General features: G+C 38.4%; 1 protein-coding gene across 3 annotated transcripts in view; it reads right to left on the minus strand.

Annotated features, from left to right (window-relative positions):
* Nucleotides 1–19,040, minus strand: part of pitpnm3 (PITPNM family member 3) — a 156,512-nt gene that overhangs the window by 4,181 nt on the left and 133,291 nt on the right. For 2 of the 3 annotated variants that reach the window (XM_032545115.1, XM_032545114.1), the window contains exons 11-19: nt 14,818–15,024; nt 14,589–14,737; nt 10,832–10,948; nt 7,585–7,701; nt 7,363–7,511; nt 7,118–7,267; nt 2,930–3,113; nt 2,703–2,831; nt 2,163–2,566 (exon numbers count right to left, since the gene is read on the minus strand). In XM_032545115.1, coding sequence (XP_032401006.1) covers nt 2,240–2,566; nt 2,703–2,831; nt 2,930–3,113; nt 7,118–7,267; nt 7,363–7,511; nt 7,585–7,701; nt 10,832–10,948; nt 14,589–14,737; nt 14,818–15,024 — 1,529 coding nt within the window. In that variant the 3' untranslated portion in view covers nt 2,163–2,239. The remainder of the gene's footprint in view (nt 1–2,162; nt 2,567–2,702; nt 2,832–2,929; nt 3,114–7,117; nt 7,268–7,362; nt 7,512–7,584; nt 7,702–10,831; nt 10,949–14,588; nt 14,738–14,817; nt 15,025–19,040) is intronic. The other variant, XM_032545116.1, reaches the window with a different exon arrangement.

Raw genomic sequence — 19,040 nt, forward strand, 5'->3', positions numbered from 1 at the left:
CAAACCAAAGATCTAAAGACAAAAGCACTGGGTGCATCTGTTTTTGTTTAATTCTAGCATGTTTATTTTATCTCAGAAACTGAGTAAGAAATTTCTGACATATTCATGTTTTCATTTATTGCTAAATTTCTATTCAGAAGTGGGAGAAAATCAACAGTGATGTTTCAAAAAACATCATGAGACTGTTTTAGAAAAAGAGTGTCTTCAGTCAGAGGCTTCTTCAAGGTCACTGTAATACAGACTGCTACAGGAGATTTTCCCAGCCAACAGCCACCACCAACCACACTGTAGTTCATTAAAGTATATTAAAGTTTATTGAGTTTATCAAAACAAACTCATTTCATTTTGGGCCAACTCAAAACTCTGAATGTTCTTAAAAGGGCCAGTTGTGCCAGAATGTATTGATAAAACCTACTAAATTGCTAAAATATCAATAAATCTGTTAATTTTTGTGTGAATTTTGCTGATTTGTGAAAAACTGGAGGGCGTTATTGATGTAATTTGGAGTTTAGAGGGCCACATAAAAAGCCACGATGGGCCAAATTTGGCCCCAGGACCTTGAGTTTGACACGTGTGACCTACGGTGACAGAAGAATTTGAATTAATGTGAGATACAAAGACATTTAATTTCCCTTTGGAATCAATAAAGTATTTAGGAATTCGAACGTAATGAAACATGACAACGACATGGAAGTGTCACATGACATACACTCCTCAGACTTAGTCAAACATTTAAAATGATTTTTCTATGCATCGTCAATTAGAAAAATAATTTTAAACGTTTGACTAAGTCTGAGGAGTGTAAGTCATGTGACACTAGAACTAAACCAGCTGTTATTAATTATTAATTTAGTTTGGATTTACTTGTATGTGTGGATTAATTGAGCTGCTACTGACATCTGGTGTGAATTTCACGCATTAAAAATGTATTCACTGGAAAAAATATTGACATCCTCAGTACTTATTTTCCCTGCTGTATTTCCAGAGGCTCTTTGCCACACACACACACACACACCCACACACACACACACACACGAGAACCGCCACACACACACACACAGCAGCCATGCTTGCATATTCACAACACTTTTTTAAAAATCTGTAAATGGCTCGAGTTTAAGCCATTTGGAAGATGTTACAGTTGCACTTGCATATTTATTCTCATGGACAAATTTGCATTCGCTTTCTGCTTGGGAACCGGAGCTAATAATAGCATCTGTTCCTCTAGTTGCCACGGGAATATGAAATATTGAGGGAAAAATTCTAATTGTCTTGAAATTTCATGCCGCGCTCCTCTTGTTGTTCTTTATGTCCCTACAGTATGTAGTATGGCTACAGTTCATACAGTGGTCCATATATAAAAAATAATGAGGTCTCTGCCACCACAGCATATCAGATGGAGCAGAGAACGTAATTAAATCAATACAGACATTTATTGACTTTGCTGGAACTGAGCCCTAGTGAGCAAAATCAATCTGCGTTTACGTCAGAGCCTCGGATTCTCAAAAGTGGATCAGATTAAATAAAAGCTTCATTAATCACAAAGAGTCGGCTAACTTCATTTTAATATTATATTTTAGTGTTGATGATGAAACTTACATTTACAGCACCTTGCAAAGTGTCTAGACTCCTTGCGGTTTGTGCTTTATTACAATTTTATGCTATAAAGCAGGGAAAGGTTTTAAATGTTACAAGCATTAAGCAGGAAAAAATTATGAATTAAAAAAACCTGAAAACTCTTCAGTTTCTGGGGAAAAATAGCTGAAGCCCAGTCAAATCACATGGTTAGCATTTATAAACATACATTGCTGCAGATTCTCACCAAGCACAACTTTCTTCTTTACGAAATGTAAAATGGAGTGGCATCAGATTTTAGTGGTTATAGGATTTCTCTTTTGCCATTTCTCCTGCTAGCGTTTGTTTGAGTTGTGCTTACCCACAATTCCCTGCGCTGTAGGCCATTCTCTGCTTTTGGAGCGGTCTCAACAATATTATCGCTTATCTCAAAAGCCTCTGGGACAACTTATTGTCGAGCAAATTCTTTTTCATGAATAAGTAAAACAATATAGTAAGGACTGTGAGATGACAGTATACAAGTTATTGCAATAAGTGAAATTATCATTTGAATTCTTCTTTAGAAAAAAAAAAAAACAAGATGTCACCTTGGCCCCGGACACCAAGACCCATTAGTTCTCTTCTTCTTCTTTCCTCCTCAACGCCTCCCATGTTGGTGTGGGTGTCAGGGCGTGGTGTCCCCGCGGTGCATGGAGGCTCGTCCCCACGCACCCTGGCCGACTCCCCCCGGCCCTCCCCCGCCGTGGTCCTTGTCCGACTCCGGCTGGCTCTGGGCTCGCTCCGGTTTGGGGTTGGGCGCACACGGCGGGTCGGGCTGCTGGACCGACATCGTTCTCCGCAGGTGGGTGCGCTTGCACAGGAAGTCGGGCTTGGCGGAGAGGCCGAACGAGCCTTTCCTCAGCACCATGCGGACCGACGGGGACTTCTTGGGCCGCGCTCTGTGTCCGAACTGCAGCGTGGAGAGGTGGGCCGCGTAACCCTCGCTCAGGAACTGAAACGAGAGACAGGAAGCGGGAAATGGGTCGGAAGGGAAGTAAATGAGCAAAAAACGGGGAAAAAATTGAAGTCATTGGAGAGGAATTGCTGGAATGAAACACCACTAGGAGGCCAAACGACCCTTCAGCTACCTGGCATTGATTCTGGTACTTCTTCGAAGGTCTGCCCACGATGTAAATCTGCGAGGGGCTTAGGCCCAACATGTTGTAAACAGAGATGTCCTTCATGGAGCCATAAGCAGAGTTTATCTTGATGTGACACTGGTGAAAGGGAGAAAATGAAAACAATCATCATCAGCTTGCGGATGTGTTTGGCATTTCAGCTGCAACAGGAAAGACACGGCGTCTGTGATTCTCACTTCCTGTATGAGGTTTTTAAGGAAGATGGTTTTCTGTCGCAGGGGATCGTGAACCAGCCCTTCAGAAAAGAAGATCATCCCGTGCGGGAAATTGTGCTGCGAGAGCCAAGACACAACGCGCTGCTTCTGCATGTCAGGCCGACCGGTGATGTAGATGATTAGATACCCGAGGTCCTGCCAGTGCCTGCAGGAAAAACACCCGGCATCAAATAGGAACAGGTTTGTTTTTTTTCCTAACAGTCTCTCAAGGAGTTGTGCAGAGAGACATGGTCAAAAAAAGTTAACTTATCATAAAATTTGGATTTCTATTTCCTTCATAAACAGGAGGAACGTTAAAGCTGCAGTATGTACATTTTATTTAAACCCCCCCCCCCCGACAATTTTACATATTTGTTAAAACTGTCACTATAATTTTACATATTTGTTAAAACTGTCACTATGTCGTGACAGAGTAGCATGAGACTGATAATCTGTGAAAAATTAAGCTCCTTCACCTCCTCCCTGTGCTACTACCTCTATCTGTAGAAATTCATCGCTACCAGTCAAAAAACAACCAATCAGAGCCAGCAGGAGGGACTTAGTGTTGTCAATCATCCTCATGTACTCGCTGCTAATTGTTCTAATCTAGTTTTTTTTTTACTAAACATTATAAACTGTATCTTTAACTTCAGTTTTAACACTTGAGGAAAACTTTTATGAGACCATGAAATTCTATGACTTGCAAAAATATTCGAACCCTCTGAGTTTTCTCACCTTACAGCTAGAAAAGCAGACCAACACAAACCGTAGCATAAAAGTGGAACATTGGACACGTTCTACAGATCATCTGAAAAGTGCATTATTTATACCGGATGCCATTCACCCTAACGCCCCTAGACATTTTACATATCAATCAAATCCAACCAGTTGTCTTTAGACGCCACCTAGCCATCAAACACAGTCACTCTGTGTGAAGTTTAGAAATATAAATCCACCTGTTCTTTCTATAATAGAGGACTCTTCTTTTCAACAACCTCTGTCCTGGTTTTGATGCGCTTGGTGCAGAGAAGCTGCAGAGTTGATGCAGTGACAGATGGAAGGAACGACTCGTACATGGAAATCTTGCAGGAAAACCCATTACAGGCTGCGAAGACTCTGGCTTAGAGGTTCACCTTCCAGCAGAATAGCAACCCTAAACATCCAGCCAGAGCAACCATGAGATGGCACAGACCACAGGAAAAGTCCTGGGCTGCAACCGATGATCGTTGTAGTTACAGAATAATTATTCTGATGATTAATCGATTAATCGGAACATTCTGCAAATTTTTCAATCGAGTCTTTTCATACAATTTTAGAAATACACTAAAAGAGGCAAATAAACAAGTAATTAAATTTCTCTTTTAAATAAGAAAATATACATTTTATTGCCTAAAATACAATAACACAGCATTTCTTTAGTGAATGATTGATCATTTGTAGCAAACGATGCATTTGAAGCTGAACCAATACTTCTAACATCAACATGTGAAAAGCTCAGTGCTTTCTCTTTGACTTATCAGTGTAGGGCTGATCTGACTGTTTTTTCGATTAACCGATTAAAACTTGGATAGCAAAAGACTTTTGTTTGTTTTTGCAGTAATTTGAAACCAGTTTTTTATTACACAAAGGAGTTTTTATTTTATTTTATCTTTTAATAGCTATATATGTTTTTAACAGTTTTGGTCTGAATTACTGCCAAAATGGCCTGACTAGCAAATGGCCTTTTTTTGTGTCTGCATATTCAAGTTAACAATTAATCAAAAAATAAATTAGTTGATTATTTCTATAATAGATTCATCGCAATTAATTGTTTAAAACTTTAAAAACGTACACATATCTTTTCGACTGAATATTTGTTGCAAGTCCTTTTCAGAGTTGCATCCAATCAGAACAAGTTAAAGCTAATTTAAAAGGGGGCGGGGCATATTTGAAAACCATATATTATTTTCTTTTTTCACAATTATGCCCTATTCATATTAGTATATCATACAAATTCCCAAAAAAAACACATTAAAAGTTGTTGTTGTTATCTAAAAAAGAAGAAAAAGCTCAAGAGGTGTTAATATTTTTATAGTCACTTATCTGACATTACTCATTTTAAAGTTTCCTTATCTAAAAACGTTCGGCTGAATTTGCAGTTTGAGCAAAAAAAAAAAAAAGGTGGGATGTCAGTGTCAGAGAGCATTAGAGAGCAGAGTGTCACAGCAATAATGGAAACAACACAACAGTCACAGTGGTAGCTGTGTCATCCAAACATCAGACACACTCTGGTCTCTGTACACACAGTGGAGGAACTGCATGAGCAGCTCCTGCAGGAGAGCCTGACAGACACGTCTGAGGGCGAACTCACTCGACTGCCAGATGAAGCTCAAACTCCTCTAAATGCTCCATGAGTTTGTTTGTTATTCTGGAAAATCAAAACTAGCTTTAGCAAAAAGAAATAATTGTAATTGGAGAAATGTGTACTCCATCCAGCCTCTACTCTCAAATGTATCGACTTTAGTGTCAAATTGATGAAACTACAAAAGAGTCGAGTTGGATTTTACCTGGGTCTGAGCCATTTGAGGCAAAAATGATTAATAGTTTACATCCAGCAGAAAGCATGGTAAAACAAAACATAGGTATGTTACATTAGCTGCCGCGTCAAGATTAAAGTTGCATCTTACAAGCCCGATGTTGAGAAACTGTCCAGTGATGTCCGTAAACAGAAAACAACAGTAAACATTAAACACGTAAGAACACAACCCTGCCATAGGCACATATACTTAGTAACAAAGTTGTTGTTTCTATAAATTGATTAATGATTTTTGTCAGTATATATATTTAGAATGACACTTAGCGATATTATTGCATTTTGTTGCTCAGGTACGGAGTTGGTTGCGTGTCAAAAGAGAAGAAGATGCTGTTATGTTTTACCGTTGCACTGACTTGCTTGGCATTTGCACAGAAATCAAACTTAAACTGTATTAATTTAATTTTATATACTTTATCTTTTCAAAAGGCTGCTGCTTTAGTTTTATAACTGCAGGTTGCGTTTTATTGCTCTCTGTTTGTTGCCCAGATAAGCGGCAAGTTAAGCACGTTCCGTTTTGTTGTTTTTTCGATCACACACTTTACAATGATTATTTACAAAGAGCGATCGTCGTTAAGCAAACTGCATTTGGGAGCTGATTTTCCGAGTTCCAAAAGGAAAAAAATGACCCTTTCCCTGTTGATCTTCATAATAAAAATGACATAAAATATGATTTCTTTATTGCATTTCTTTAATTTTATCAATGCAACGAAACAAAATACATTAAGATTGTAACGGAAGGTAAACTTAAAGCATCATCGTACAGCAGAGTCACGTGGTGCGTCTTTCCGTCCAGGACGCATTGCAGGAAAAATAAACATTTAAACACAAATGCTAATTATGTATGCACTTAGTCATTTTGATAATAGGTTAAATATAATAATATATATAATAAAGCCTGTTTTGCCTTCATTATAAAGCTTATATAAGGCTTTTAATTTTCTTGCTGCTCCAGACCGATTTGTTTTTTTGGTCCAAAATGGCTCTTTCAACATGTTCGGTTGTCGACCCCTGTGCTAAACAATGACACCATGTGCCTGGAAAAGACATAATACTGCTCCTTTGTAGAAAAAGCCCTTCTGTTAAACTCCTAACCTATGTCAAACAAACATAGGTTAGGAGTTGGACAACACAACGGACACATAAAATTACTGATATTATGACACTGGTTTAATATTTACAGTGATACGAACATCAGACCTCATTCTATTTATTTATTTGTTTATGTTTTGGAAGTTTGATGCCACTTCTTACTTCCTCTGCCAATTGAAATCTCCACTTGTAACTTGCTTAAGTTGTATTCATAATGCTTGGAGAGTAGCATCAATCTGTGATTAAATCAAATATTGGGTCATTTGAACTGTTTTTTTATTAAAAATGTAAACAGAATTTGGGACTTGATTCTGTATTTTGACTTTAGATTCACCTTGAGACTCCCACGTCTTTATGAGTGACTTTGAAAAAGAGTAAACATGGGAGTTGGAGGACTTGTGACAGGAAAAACAGTGACTGGGTCCCTCCCGCCTTTGCTGATAATAATGGCAGCGCACCCACACACCCACACACACACACACATCTGGTGCTTGTGCTTGCGTTACCTGACAACATCAACGGCTCCAGGCCGGACTTTGGGGTCGCTGCCCATAATGGACACGCTGGCAGCAAAAGACCCGTCGATGCTGAACACCACACACTCCATGCCCCGCGGCAACACAGTCAGGTAGGCCTCAGCGCTGGTCTGGTCGCCCCTTTGGGTCGGAAAAGAAGGAATGTCACACCCAGCACATGACTGTGGCTTTGCACTTCACCATTTTAAATGTCAGTCGACTATCCGGCTGCTCACTTGACCACCATTTTTACTGGATACACTCCCAAGCCGAGCTTCTTGCTTTTGGGAATGGTGTACGTCACCCTGCCACTGCTGTTGGTCACCTCCATGTCAAAGTGCACCCAGCGGCCAGACTGAGGCTGAGTCATCACCAGGATGTCGACCTGAGGTTTATCAGGTTGGAATATGTTACACTCAATTAGCTGTGCCTTTTCTTTTTTCTTTTCTTTTTTTTACCTTTTCTCCGGTTAGAGTAACCATGTCCAAGGGTCCGTACATGAAGCGGCCCACTAACGTCTGAGGTCCGTCCTCTGTTGCTATGACATCGTTCACCCTGTGGTTAGCGGTGACGTTCTGTGGTTCATAAGGAAAAACAAAAATCGAGTTTTAGCTAAATCCGCCAAATAACTAAATAACTAAATAAAAAATACGAGCAGTAGCAAAGTTTAAAAAGAAATAAAACAGGAACAACTCCAGGGACAAAGTGGTGGACAAAGAATGATAGTTTTGGAGAAATGATTGTTATAGTTCACTTTTTAAATTAATAAAAAAAATAGATAATAGAGTTTATACCAAATCTGTCAAACTTACAGATTTACTGCCAGTAAAACATTATTTTCTCAGTAAACTAGTGCGCAGTTTAATCAGGTAGCTGTGCAGTTTCAAAGGTTTGTGTCAATCAAGACCAGGAAATGTTTTAAAACACACAAAATGAAATGAGATATTTTCCCTGCTACTGTGTTTATTTTCACGTTTGAATCTTATTAACTTTATAAGTGTTGTTGTTGGGATGGTCCAGAGCAGCAGGACAACTCCTTTTGAACTTTTCTTCTTCTTTGACTTCACTTCAAAGGAGCCAACCGGCAGAGAAACACTAATCCTTAAATCTGATTTTACTAATATGGCTGCATTTTATCAACCAGTAATGAGAACATTAATCTATAATTTACTAGCTCAGTGGTGCCCCTGCATGACATAAATTCTGGGCTTACAACCAACTCTGTTGAGATCTTTATAATCTTCACTTCATCATATAGTCACTGTGAAACTGTTTTACTCATACATGCTGTGTTGAGTCCAAATTTCTGGTCTCAAACTGAATTTCTCCAGAGAGAAAACAGGGCAAATACTAACTAAGAGCAGAAGGAGCATCAGGCCAACCAGGCTGAGGAATCGCATTTTGTTTTCGATGCCCGAGAACAAAATGTAATAGTAGTTTAGTTACTGTTTCAGCAGATTTCTCAGCTGTGTTTTCTTAATTAATTGGTGGCAAATAAAAAATAAAACAAGTTAAAAGTTTGATTTCAAACCTTGCACAAAAGAAAAGATGCCTACTTTTGTAACATAAACGAAATGAGAAACTTTGTTGTAACGCGATAGAAAATTTGTCTAGTTTTAACGAGAAAGTTTCTCCTTTTAACACGTTTTGTGTCTCGTAACAAGATTTTCTTGCTCTAACAAGAAATTTTCTAAAACATGTAAAACTAATCTAGTTTTAACAAGAAAGTCTTATTAAAATGAGATGTATAAATCATCTCACTATAACAAGAAAATTTCTGGTCTTAATGGGTTTTGCATGTCGGTTTAATGCGAAAGCTTCTCATTAAAACTAAGTTTTATAAGTCGCTATAACAACGTTTCTCGTTTTAACGAGTTTTGCATCTAGTTAAAACTAAAAAACCTTCTAGTTATGACGAGAAACTGTTCCCGCATTTATTTCCAAGCTCTGGAAGATAAACACTTTCGTACTTCAGAGGCGTCCAACAGGAAGTGTGTTCTTCATCTCAGCTCCCTTCAGGAAGAAACAGATTTAAAATCCAGGTGTTTCCCAGAACGGGACTCTGCAGATCAACAAATCTACAGAAAATTTACAGAATAAGAGAGGAGCGACTTCTTTCAAACATCTAATATACTTCTTTATTTCTTGAATGTTTAATTGAAAGTAGCAACCCAATGTAATCTTTTTTAGTTTATTGTGGATTAACGGTCACAGTAAAAAGCAAGACACACTGAATTTTGTTTCAAATAAAGCTTGTAAAATTACCACTGGAATTACCACGGCAAAAAATAAATAAATAAAAATCTTAAGAACCACAGCAAAGCCCTCATGTTCATTGTGTTTTTGCTGAACTTCATTGTGTCATTAAACCAGGTAATGACGACTGATCTAAAGTAGGTATCGCCTCACAAACAAGTTCAACGTTACCAGCTTCTCCCCACCATTAGCTCTGTCAGCAGCTAATTGTTTGACAGCGGGAGCTCTCTCTGAGATGCTGGGACAGAAAACATGGAGATGACACGCACTAAGTATGAAAAAACAAAGAAGCCCCAGCTGAATGCAGATGTGAACCATGGAAACGCAGGTAAAGTTCAACACCTGGTCACATTTATTTCAGACAGTCGCAGGTGATAACAACCCAAACAAGCAGAAGGCGTCTCTCCGCTAACAGAAAGACCGAGCTGTGAAGTAGCAACATGATGGAAAACACACATCTATTCCCCTCCAGCAGTGACGAAAGGCCTCCTGCCCGGTCAAGTAACCTCAGATGTTTATGTCAAGTGTCTCTGAAGCAGCTAACAGCAGCGGATATGCTAGCAGCGCGCAGACTGATCCGGGTGAAGCTGCTGAAAATCACACTGCACTCACCGTGAATCAACAGATCATAAAAAGCTCATTTAGTGGAGCTGAACAAAAAAAAAAAAGAAAAAAGGAAAAGACTTCAAACTCAAATATAGCAGCGTTTCCTGTAATTCGCAGGAAAAAAAAGGTTTATTTTTAGCCTTCTGAAAAGAAAGAAAAAAAGAAAACCTTCACTGACTCCTCCGATTAAAAGTTCGACCTTGGTCGTTCTGCTCGACGAGGCTCGGGCGCATCGTGTGACTATCTGATTCAGAGCTTCAAGGTGAAGCTGTGGGAGAGTTTGAAGAATTTCAAGTCACAGAGTTAAGCTAGCACAATTGCGACATCCGGGAGAACTTTATTTTTAGACCGAGTGAATGAAAAGGCATTGTGGGAGACGGAACCACAGAGGAGATAAAAATACAGCAATAAAAAAAAAAGCCTCTTTTCACTGAAGGAGAATCAGAATAAGTGCAAATTTAACTGCAGCTAAGGAGAGCATTTCAATGCCAATAACCATCTGTCTTTACAGTAAACAGAGGAGGGTTGTACCGATCTGATATTGGAGTTCGGGTCGATATTTCTACCCACCACCGATTGTAACCTACATGCAAACCCACCGGTTAATAATAAATGACTCAGTTGTTCTCATACACATTGTTGAGTAATATCACTTCATCAAGCCATTTCTAACATTCCACAAAACAAAATAAGTAATAAAAGTACCTATGATTCATGCTGATATTGTATCAGGTCAGTATCTGTATCGTCCAATACTCAAAGCTGTGATATCGGTATCGTATCAGAAGTGAAAAAGTTACATTGGGACATCATGATACAAATACGTTAGTGTGGAAAACCCACCCTTAGCTTGACATGCGTCCTCCGCCGGAGCCATTTCTCCCGCGGGCTGGAAGGAGAAAACGGAGCCGAGTCCAGGTGGTCCGCTTCCTGGGTCCATACGCAGTCGCACCGCATGAGCTGTCAACAAACACGCAAATATCCAATTATTAAAACACGCACAATAGAGACTGACACTTAAAATGTTTTTACCCTCATTCTCTGACATTGAATCATAATACACTTTTCCTTTTTTTAAGTCAATAGAGATTTTCAAAGACGATGGGTGAAAATTAAAGCAAAATTAAACAACACCATGAGTAAAAATGGCTGACGTCTTTTGCTCATGTTGGTGTTTCATGCGTTTTAAAAGTAATTTCTGTCCTTTTTGACTGTGCTTAGGCAGGCTATGTCCCTTTAAGATGCTGCGCTACGTGAACAGTCACGTGACTCTGTCCCATCCAGTCTGTAACGCAACGTGAAAGAGACTGTGAGGTTGAGAAAAATGGCAAAAGTTTAGAGCTGGTCGAGGAGCAGCTCATTCCCAAAACAATGTGTCAATAATCATTTGGCAAGATTTTAGATTCACCACGGACATTGGAAGTGAAGTTATTTCATTCTTCTGATCTTGTTCAGTTGTGCTTATTTGTTCAATAACAAGCAAGCACACATTTTCTTCATTTATTTGTAGATGCTGTGGTTTTAAAGTCCCTTGAAGTGGCAGTGAAAATAGAAAAGAGTATTTAAGATCATTTGTTTTATTACTTTCTTCAAATTCAGACGTTTGCTGCCAGGCTAATGTTTTGTAACATTCTTTGGAAAATTTGTAAAAACCTGTCTCAGTTTATCAGTAAACTAAGTCTAGCAAACCACTATGAGAAGTTAGTTGTAGATTACTCAAAACATTTTGATCAAATTTCTACATTATAAAAAGGCTATTGTATCAAATACGAACAACGTGGATCTTTTGAATTTTAAGTAATGCAAAAAAAAAATTTCAAATCCCTAAAAAATACTTCTTTCATTATTCTGGTATTTGGCACACACAGATATTTCCAATAATACATTTTGAACTTCAAAAAGTAAAAAATAGTCTAATTTATGTCAGACTAAAAAAAAAATACACACATTTATATTCCCTCAAATCTACAGAAAACTGCAGTTTGTGCATCAGCAATGACTTAGAAAAACACTGTGGCAACATTGTTGAGAGGTTTTGTGAGCTGAAGCCTTGAAACTACATTTGCAGTTTGAGTTATGAATCTCCGCGCTAATGGAGAGAGCAACAGCAGCACAGATTAAGTGCTAAGAGGGGATTTTGTAAAAAGTCGACAGATGAAAGAAGCCCTGGATGTGATTTATGACTCACTTGAAACTTGAGATGCTCTCAGTTCAAACACATTTCCAGAAACTTGTCAAACTTAAAAAAAAAAAGGCGCATTAATAAGCTTGATTACGGGAAATAGCTTTCTGCTCTTATCGTCAATATGACAAAACATCAAGTGAAACTGACAGCTAAATGATTCGCTTTTGAAGAGAGCTACTTATCCCACTCCTGGTCCACTCATATATATATATATATATATATATATTTATATATATATTTTCTTTTTTTCAGAAAAGATGACATGTCAGAGCTGACAGTGAAAGAAAATATTTTCTTCGTCTAATAGGAGAACCTGTCCGTTCAAAGCAGAAAAGTAAAGCTTTCTGGCGTTTTGTTTACCTCTTCATTTGGTGAAGCTCCTTTCAGGTAACAAAGGATCCAAAGATCGTCTGAACCGAGACAGGCTTAAGATTTCTGATACTTGCAGCCAGAATATAATTACATGCCACATTTTTATAGATTTTTATTAATAATAAAGAAACACAAAGTAAACAATGAATCCATTTCCTTCCACTTCATAGTTAACTCCTAATATGAGACACTGAGAGCATAACCAACAAACAAAGCTTCCTCAAGTCTAAGGTTTGACTTGTAATTGATAAGAATTAACTGGCTACAGTGTGTAGATTAATCCATTAAAGTTGGATAAGATGCTTACATTTCATAATTTGTGTGCAAATCAGATAACCCTTTATTTTTGGCAAATTTAAAAAACAGAAAAATCAGTCACCAATTATGAAGTACTAACCTGCTTTCATTCAGTCACTGCTGTCCTTCCAGTCATACTGAAGGACATAGCACTATGTAACATAGCGCTAACATACTGTGAGCACTATGTTACAGATAAAATATGTGCAAAATGAAGTATTTAGCTCCAATGTTCCAAACTATCAATATCAGCTGCAAAGAGCATTACTTTGGATTAGAATAGACTACATAGAAACATCACAGAAATATTCCTCATCGCCTTCGGGGTGCAAACAAAAATAAAGAGTGAAGCAGCAGAATCTAACACAGAATTTCTGGATATTTTTTTTTTTCCATCAGAACAACCGTGTTATGATTTACCAACGGGCAATTACCGCTGAGCATATATTCCCACTCCAATACATCATTGGCCGAGTTTAAATTAGCTAATCTAATTTTCAGTTCCATAATTTAAGTGGTTTTCTTCCCACTTACTACTGAAAAAAATATACATTATTCATTGTATTAAGAGTTTCTGTAATATTAAACTTTCCTTTTCATGTAACCGGAGATTTATTTATGACCACTGCTTTTATGAAATGATGTAAAACGCAAGAAAATCCACCGGATTATAACAGGATCACACAAACAGAGCCAGATCCGTTCACATATCTTTTCTGGCCGTTGTTTTCAGACAGTGTTCTCCGTTTGTTCTCCATCTTACTGTAAATATGTTCTGCACGGCTTTGAGGTACTTAAACAAACACCGTCTGTTACGCAATTAATCTCCTGACCTTCTGTCCCTGGCGCCGCGTTATCGTTCTGAATGAGATAGATGAAGCTCTGCTCTCTCATGGGAAGATGATTAATTGCTGATTTCAGTGTTTGATAACAGTCAGGATGTTCTGCGTGCGTCTACGGGGTAAAGTGATGCTACATTACTAGAGCAAAAAAAGGCTGAAAACTTAAGATGACAGCAAAGTGGTTGCTTTTTTTTTTTACTTTCAAGTGTTTTTTGGATTCACGAATACTTTTTGTTTTGAGATGTGAAGAAGATTCACTTTATGGATACATTAAATGTAACTGTAGTTTCTTCATTCTCTTCTGCAGCAACATTAAGATCAGTATGATCCTTTTGCACATCAGTTTGTGTGACAGGAGAAGATTGGTGATGCTTTATTAATGTGACACAAAACACTTTTTTTCTAGATGTTTTCGCATTTAATTGCAGAAGTTTCTGAAGTTTCAGAAATGAAAAGACTAAGAAAAATACTCCTGTGACTTTCAATGTTATTTTTCCTATAATATCACACAATGACAGCAGCTATTTAAAAGCCCTATTTCCACAGCTTTAGGGAATATGAATGACAGTTTTAATAGACGAATAATTAGTTTGAAAAAGATAATAGTCTGATTGGTGCATAATTACTGCTTCTCACAAACAACCTTTTCAATTTTCAAAATTTTGAAATTGTTAAAATCTCTATTGGCAGTTTTTTCCCCTAAAATCAAGGACACAGGAAGTCAACATTCAATGCTGCATGATTTTTAGTCTTCTAGCAGCAACTTAGTGCTTTAGCTCTGCTTCATTTCATGGTTTAATTTCATTTTTTTCTTTCTTTGTTTTTGGAAGTAAGACATCTCAATTTCTGTAAAACGTAAAAAAAAAAAAAAAAACAAGGCATAACATCAGCGGGGCTCTGCTACCTGACGGAGAACAAACGCGGCAACGTCGGTGGACTCCCAGTAGGAGGCGTGAAAAAGATGGGGCAGAGCTACCGTGGGGAAGGCGGTGAGCACGTCGGGGCAGTACAAAGCGAAGTCCAGCCTCTTGGAGCCCCACCAGCCGCTGGAAACTGAGACCAGAACACAAGTTATGAGTTAAAGACACGCCGGGTTCTGGGCTGTTTTATGGCTCCGTTTGCCTCCCACTCACTGTTAGCGATGGTGTTGCCTAGTTGGCTCATGGAGCACACTGACATTTCGCTTTCCACGCTGGTCACGCTGCCTCTACGACCGCTCGCCTCGCCACCTCCTCCTCCTCCTCCGTCCGTCTTCGTCTCACAGAAATGCGGTGAAGCTGGACCGCCGTGGGATTTGTCACCTTCCAGAAACACGCCCGGGTTGCTTTGGATGCTTTCTGCTGTAAGTGGAAAAGAGAAAGAGAGGACAAGTAGAAAAAGAAGAAAATACCATAGTGACAAAGCAAATTAGATAGATTCATGCAGGATTCTCCAAAAACTTTTAGGACCTTTATAAAACCATAATGAATCCAAATTAAGACTTACAACAAAGATGTACAAAAGAAATGTTGGGGACCAAAACTGTGAAATTTTTGGGGGCAGTTGTGGCTCTTGGTAGCAGCTTTGTGCTTCTCACATGGCAGAGAGCTATCTGCTAGCTAGAGATAGCTGGCAGAGAGCTAGCAAATACTAGTAGATTCTTACCTTTAAATTAAATTTCACAAAGCTCCCACTTATCCTGTACTAAATCATTTAATGGTCTTTTAATAGATTGTATGTTTTCTTTGAAAGATTAAAAGAAAAAACCTCTTTCTCCTAAGTTGTAATTCTTTAGGTTGGAATATGTTTTTCAAACAACTTTTTAGAAACATGATGATGAATATGGGAAAATAAGCCCGACTTCATAGACAAAGGTGTTGAGGCTGATATTCTCCAACTCACACAAACTTCATCCTTCTTTAGAGAAGAAGGATATCTCTACTAAAGGTGGGCAGATCGATCCAAAATATCAATAATATTGATACCAGGTTGGAATCAGTATTGGATCTGTATGTGCGTAGAATCGATACTTTAGGTTCAGATTTCCTCATGAAATGTTATCTTATTTTTGCATTATAAGTTCTTAACTCCACCTTAAAAAGATGTTTTTTTAAATTTGCTTTCAAATGGTCATTTTTTGCACTTTGCAGGTTTGTTTTTTCGGTTTTTCTATCGTTACCGTTTGTCATTTTACTATGTTAAAGAATTTTGTAGAAACCCATAAAATTTGTCCAAATTCTGTCAAAGATTTCAACAAAATAATTCAGAATAAAAAACATAAAATCAGTTAAATGTCAGAAGTTTGACGTTATCTAAAAAAAGAAAATAAATATCTGTATTGGTGGCCTTGATCAATACCAAAAATATGCAGTATTGCACACCTTCAATCTCTCCAATTTAGCGAGTCAAAAATAATAAAACAGGAAATATGTCACTAGAGTGATTTGAATTTTCAACAAAGAAGAGAAGACATTTTGTCTTTGTGGTAAGGCACATCTTACAGTATTTGTCAGTTATTGAATAAAAACCCCTGAAAATTAAAAGGAGCCCCAAACTACATAGAGAATTATTTAAATAAAAAATAGTTTCTCGAGGCACAGCCTACATCTAAGCTTATGTTAGAGAAGATTTCCTGTGAAGACGGTTTCACCTCTCCTTCAGCTTCAACTTTCAGAAAAATGAAAAATCTTTCATCTACCGTCAAGAGCTTTCAACATGAATGCTCAGAGCTAAACTGCTGCACATTTGTAGCACCGGCTCTGCGTTGTGACCGTGACATTAAAGTGCAAGCTGATCTGGAGCTCCATTTATTTAATAAATGTGACACGTGGCAGAAAAATAACACTGCAGATCATCCTGAACACACAGCTTCCACAGTGAGACATGGCAGCGATGCTTTCTGTCAGCAGGGACAGAATAGCTGTTAGGAGGTAATGAGAAGATGGATGGAGATAAATCCAGGTCTGTTCAGGGGGAGAGAACACCACAATGACCCAAAATACACAGCCAGAGCTGCAGTACTCTGGTAGACATCAGATGAATTGAATATGTTTAGATGGCCCAGTCAAAGTCAAGACTAAACACCTATTAGACAACTCGTAGTTTTCTCCATCCAATCTGAATAGTTTGTGAGCATTACAGTCTCTAGGCTGCCAGACACATACCCTAAAGATTATTCCACTTCTCAATTGTTCGCTTTTTTGTGTTGGCCAAACATCTAAAGTTTCAATGAAACACTGAGGATTCTTGTGAAGAAGCAGCTGAAACACAATGCCTGGCTGTTCTCACAGCCATTCACACCTTTAAACCTGTCAACTAAAACCTCACATTTTGGAAACCGTACGACAAACGACAACAACAGACGACTCCGGAGACAAAGCGGATCAGTCGGTCACTCCTGCGACCTTAACAGCCGTATCTAAGCGATTGTTGTAATTTACATCCTTCCAGCTGCTAAGTCACGATCGCTGCTGAAGCAGATTTTTAGCTCTATTTCAAATGGTATTAGCTGTAGGCTCAGTAATCACAGCTAAATTATCTCATTACTACTTGGGTTTCTTGTTCTTAAAGTGAAAGTAGGTAATTTTTACAGAAAATATTCTTTATACTTTTTTTTTTAAACTGTCACCATATAAAATGAGGTGGGTACTCTGTGAAAAATTCAAACTCCTCCACCTCCTTCCTCTGGTCCTGCTGCCATCTGCAGAAATACATCGCTCTCAGTCAGAAACAACCAATCAAAGCCAGGAGGAGGGGCCTAGTGCTGTCAATCAAGCTAATACTCCATTAGCATGGTCACCGATGATGGTGGGTAAACAGCTTTCCTGTGGCGCCAAGTTGGTTCTCTGTCGTTAGCACAGCTGCAGTGCATACGTAACGGTGACAGTGCTGAGACCCTCCTCCTTGCTCTGATTGGTTGTTTCTGACTGACTTACGTACGTCTGCAGATGGCAGTAGGACCACAGAGTTAGATTAGTTAGATCTTTTCCCCACAGATTGTCTGTGCCATAAATACAACATGGTGACAATTTTAAGAAATATGTAAGAATGTTACTTGTCTTTGTATAGACGTTACCTGCTGCAGTTCCTATTTTATACGGTGCCGTATTCACCACATTGTGTAATGTTTTCTTTTTCTTTTGCTCTATCCTTTCTAAATACTTCCAGGAGCCACAAGCTTTCACAGAGACTTTGATCTGTTCAGGTCTCAGCAGAGTGACAGCAGCAGGTCATGGATGTCAAGAACGAATCAATCAAACTCCGCTTTCTAACCAGTTCTTTCATCTACTGATCGTCCTCCCAGATGACAGAATGCACGTATGACTTAAAACTAGAATTAAAACTAAATTTAATACTGATCTGACCTTCAACCTCACACCAGTAGAAGCACTAAACAAGCAAAAAAAAACAACAAAAAAAACCTGTGCTTCTATTTGTTCTCTTGTTTTATTCTGAAGGAGCTCTGGAAGAGCTGCTCTGCTCTTCTCCTTGGATCCCAGGATGTCTCTGATGTTTGAGATTTCTAATCAACCTGAGCTGAATCTCTTCAAACAGCAGGACAGTGAGAGCTCGTCTGAGGATGTGTTGCTAGCCCGGTGCACACGGCTGAACCTGGAGCAGAAAAACTGATTTTGTCAAAACGGGGAAATTAAAAAGTAATTCCGCGTAAAAACTAACATGACCAACCTGCTATCTCACAATATCATCATCATAGAAAATATACTTTCATCGCATATTCCTGCCATCCTTTTAAGGTAGTGCACACTTCAAGCTCTCTTACAGAGCGCTTAGTCCTAAAGAAGAAATTTTGAGCTGAAAACGAAAGCAATGTATTGCATTTCATGAGACAGATATGATTTTCATTATGTAAACAGAATTTCATGTTGTTTAGGTGTTGGGGCAGAGAGGAGGACGGCAGATACATTGATTTAACAGAGAACTCAGAAGACGGGAACAGTTTGGTGACAGCAGGATCTGACAAAGAAGGGACCAAATCACACAGTATTTACACTTGGAAAAGTGATTATTGAATCCTGAACAAGTAAGGAAATGAGCAAATGAGAAAAAAACCCAGAAAGATTTACAAAGCGACTAAAACCATCAAACTAAACTCAAAAGCCCACCCATCATCAATTGCTAATATTAATGATTGATCTTTTTATGAGGCCTTAAGTCTACAGCTCACAATGTGTGTATTTGATTACCATTATTCTACTCCTACACAAAAACCTGTTGACAATACCTCATCACTCTCTCAGCTTGTTTTCACTAATAATTGTCGTCTGTCAGATTGTCTTTTCTTCCACATGTAAATGTTTGTTACTTGTATTCTTAATATTTTGCACAAAATGAGACTGTTCCTGGATTTGTACTATTT

This window comes from Xiphophorus hellerii, chromosome 18 (genome assembly GCF_003331165.1).
Source record: "Xiphophorus hellerii strain 12219 chromosome 18, Xiphophorus_hellerii-4.1, whole genome shotgun sequence".
Lineage (NCBI taxonomy): Eukaryota > Metazoa > Chordata > Actinopteri > Cyprinodontiformes > Poeciliidae > Xiphophorus > Xiphophorus hellerii.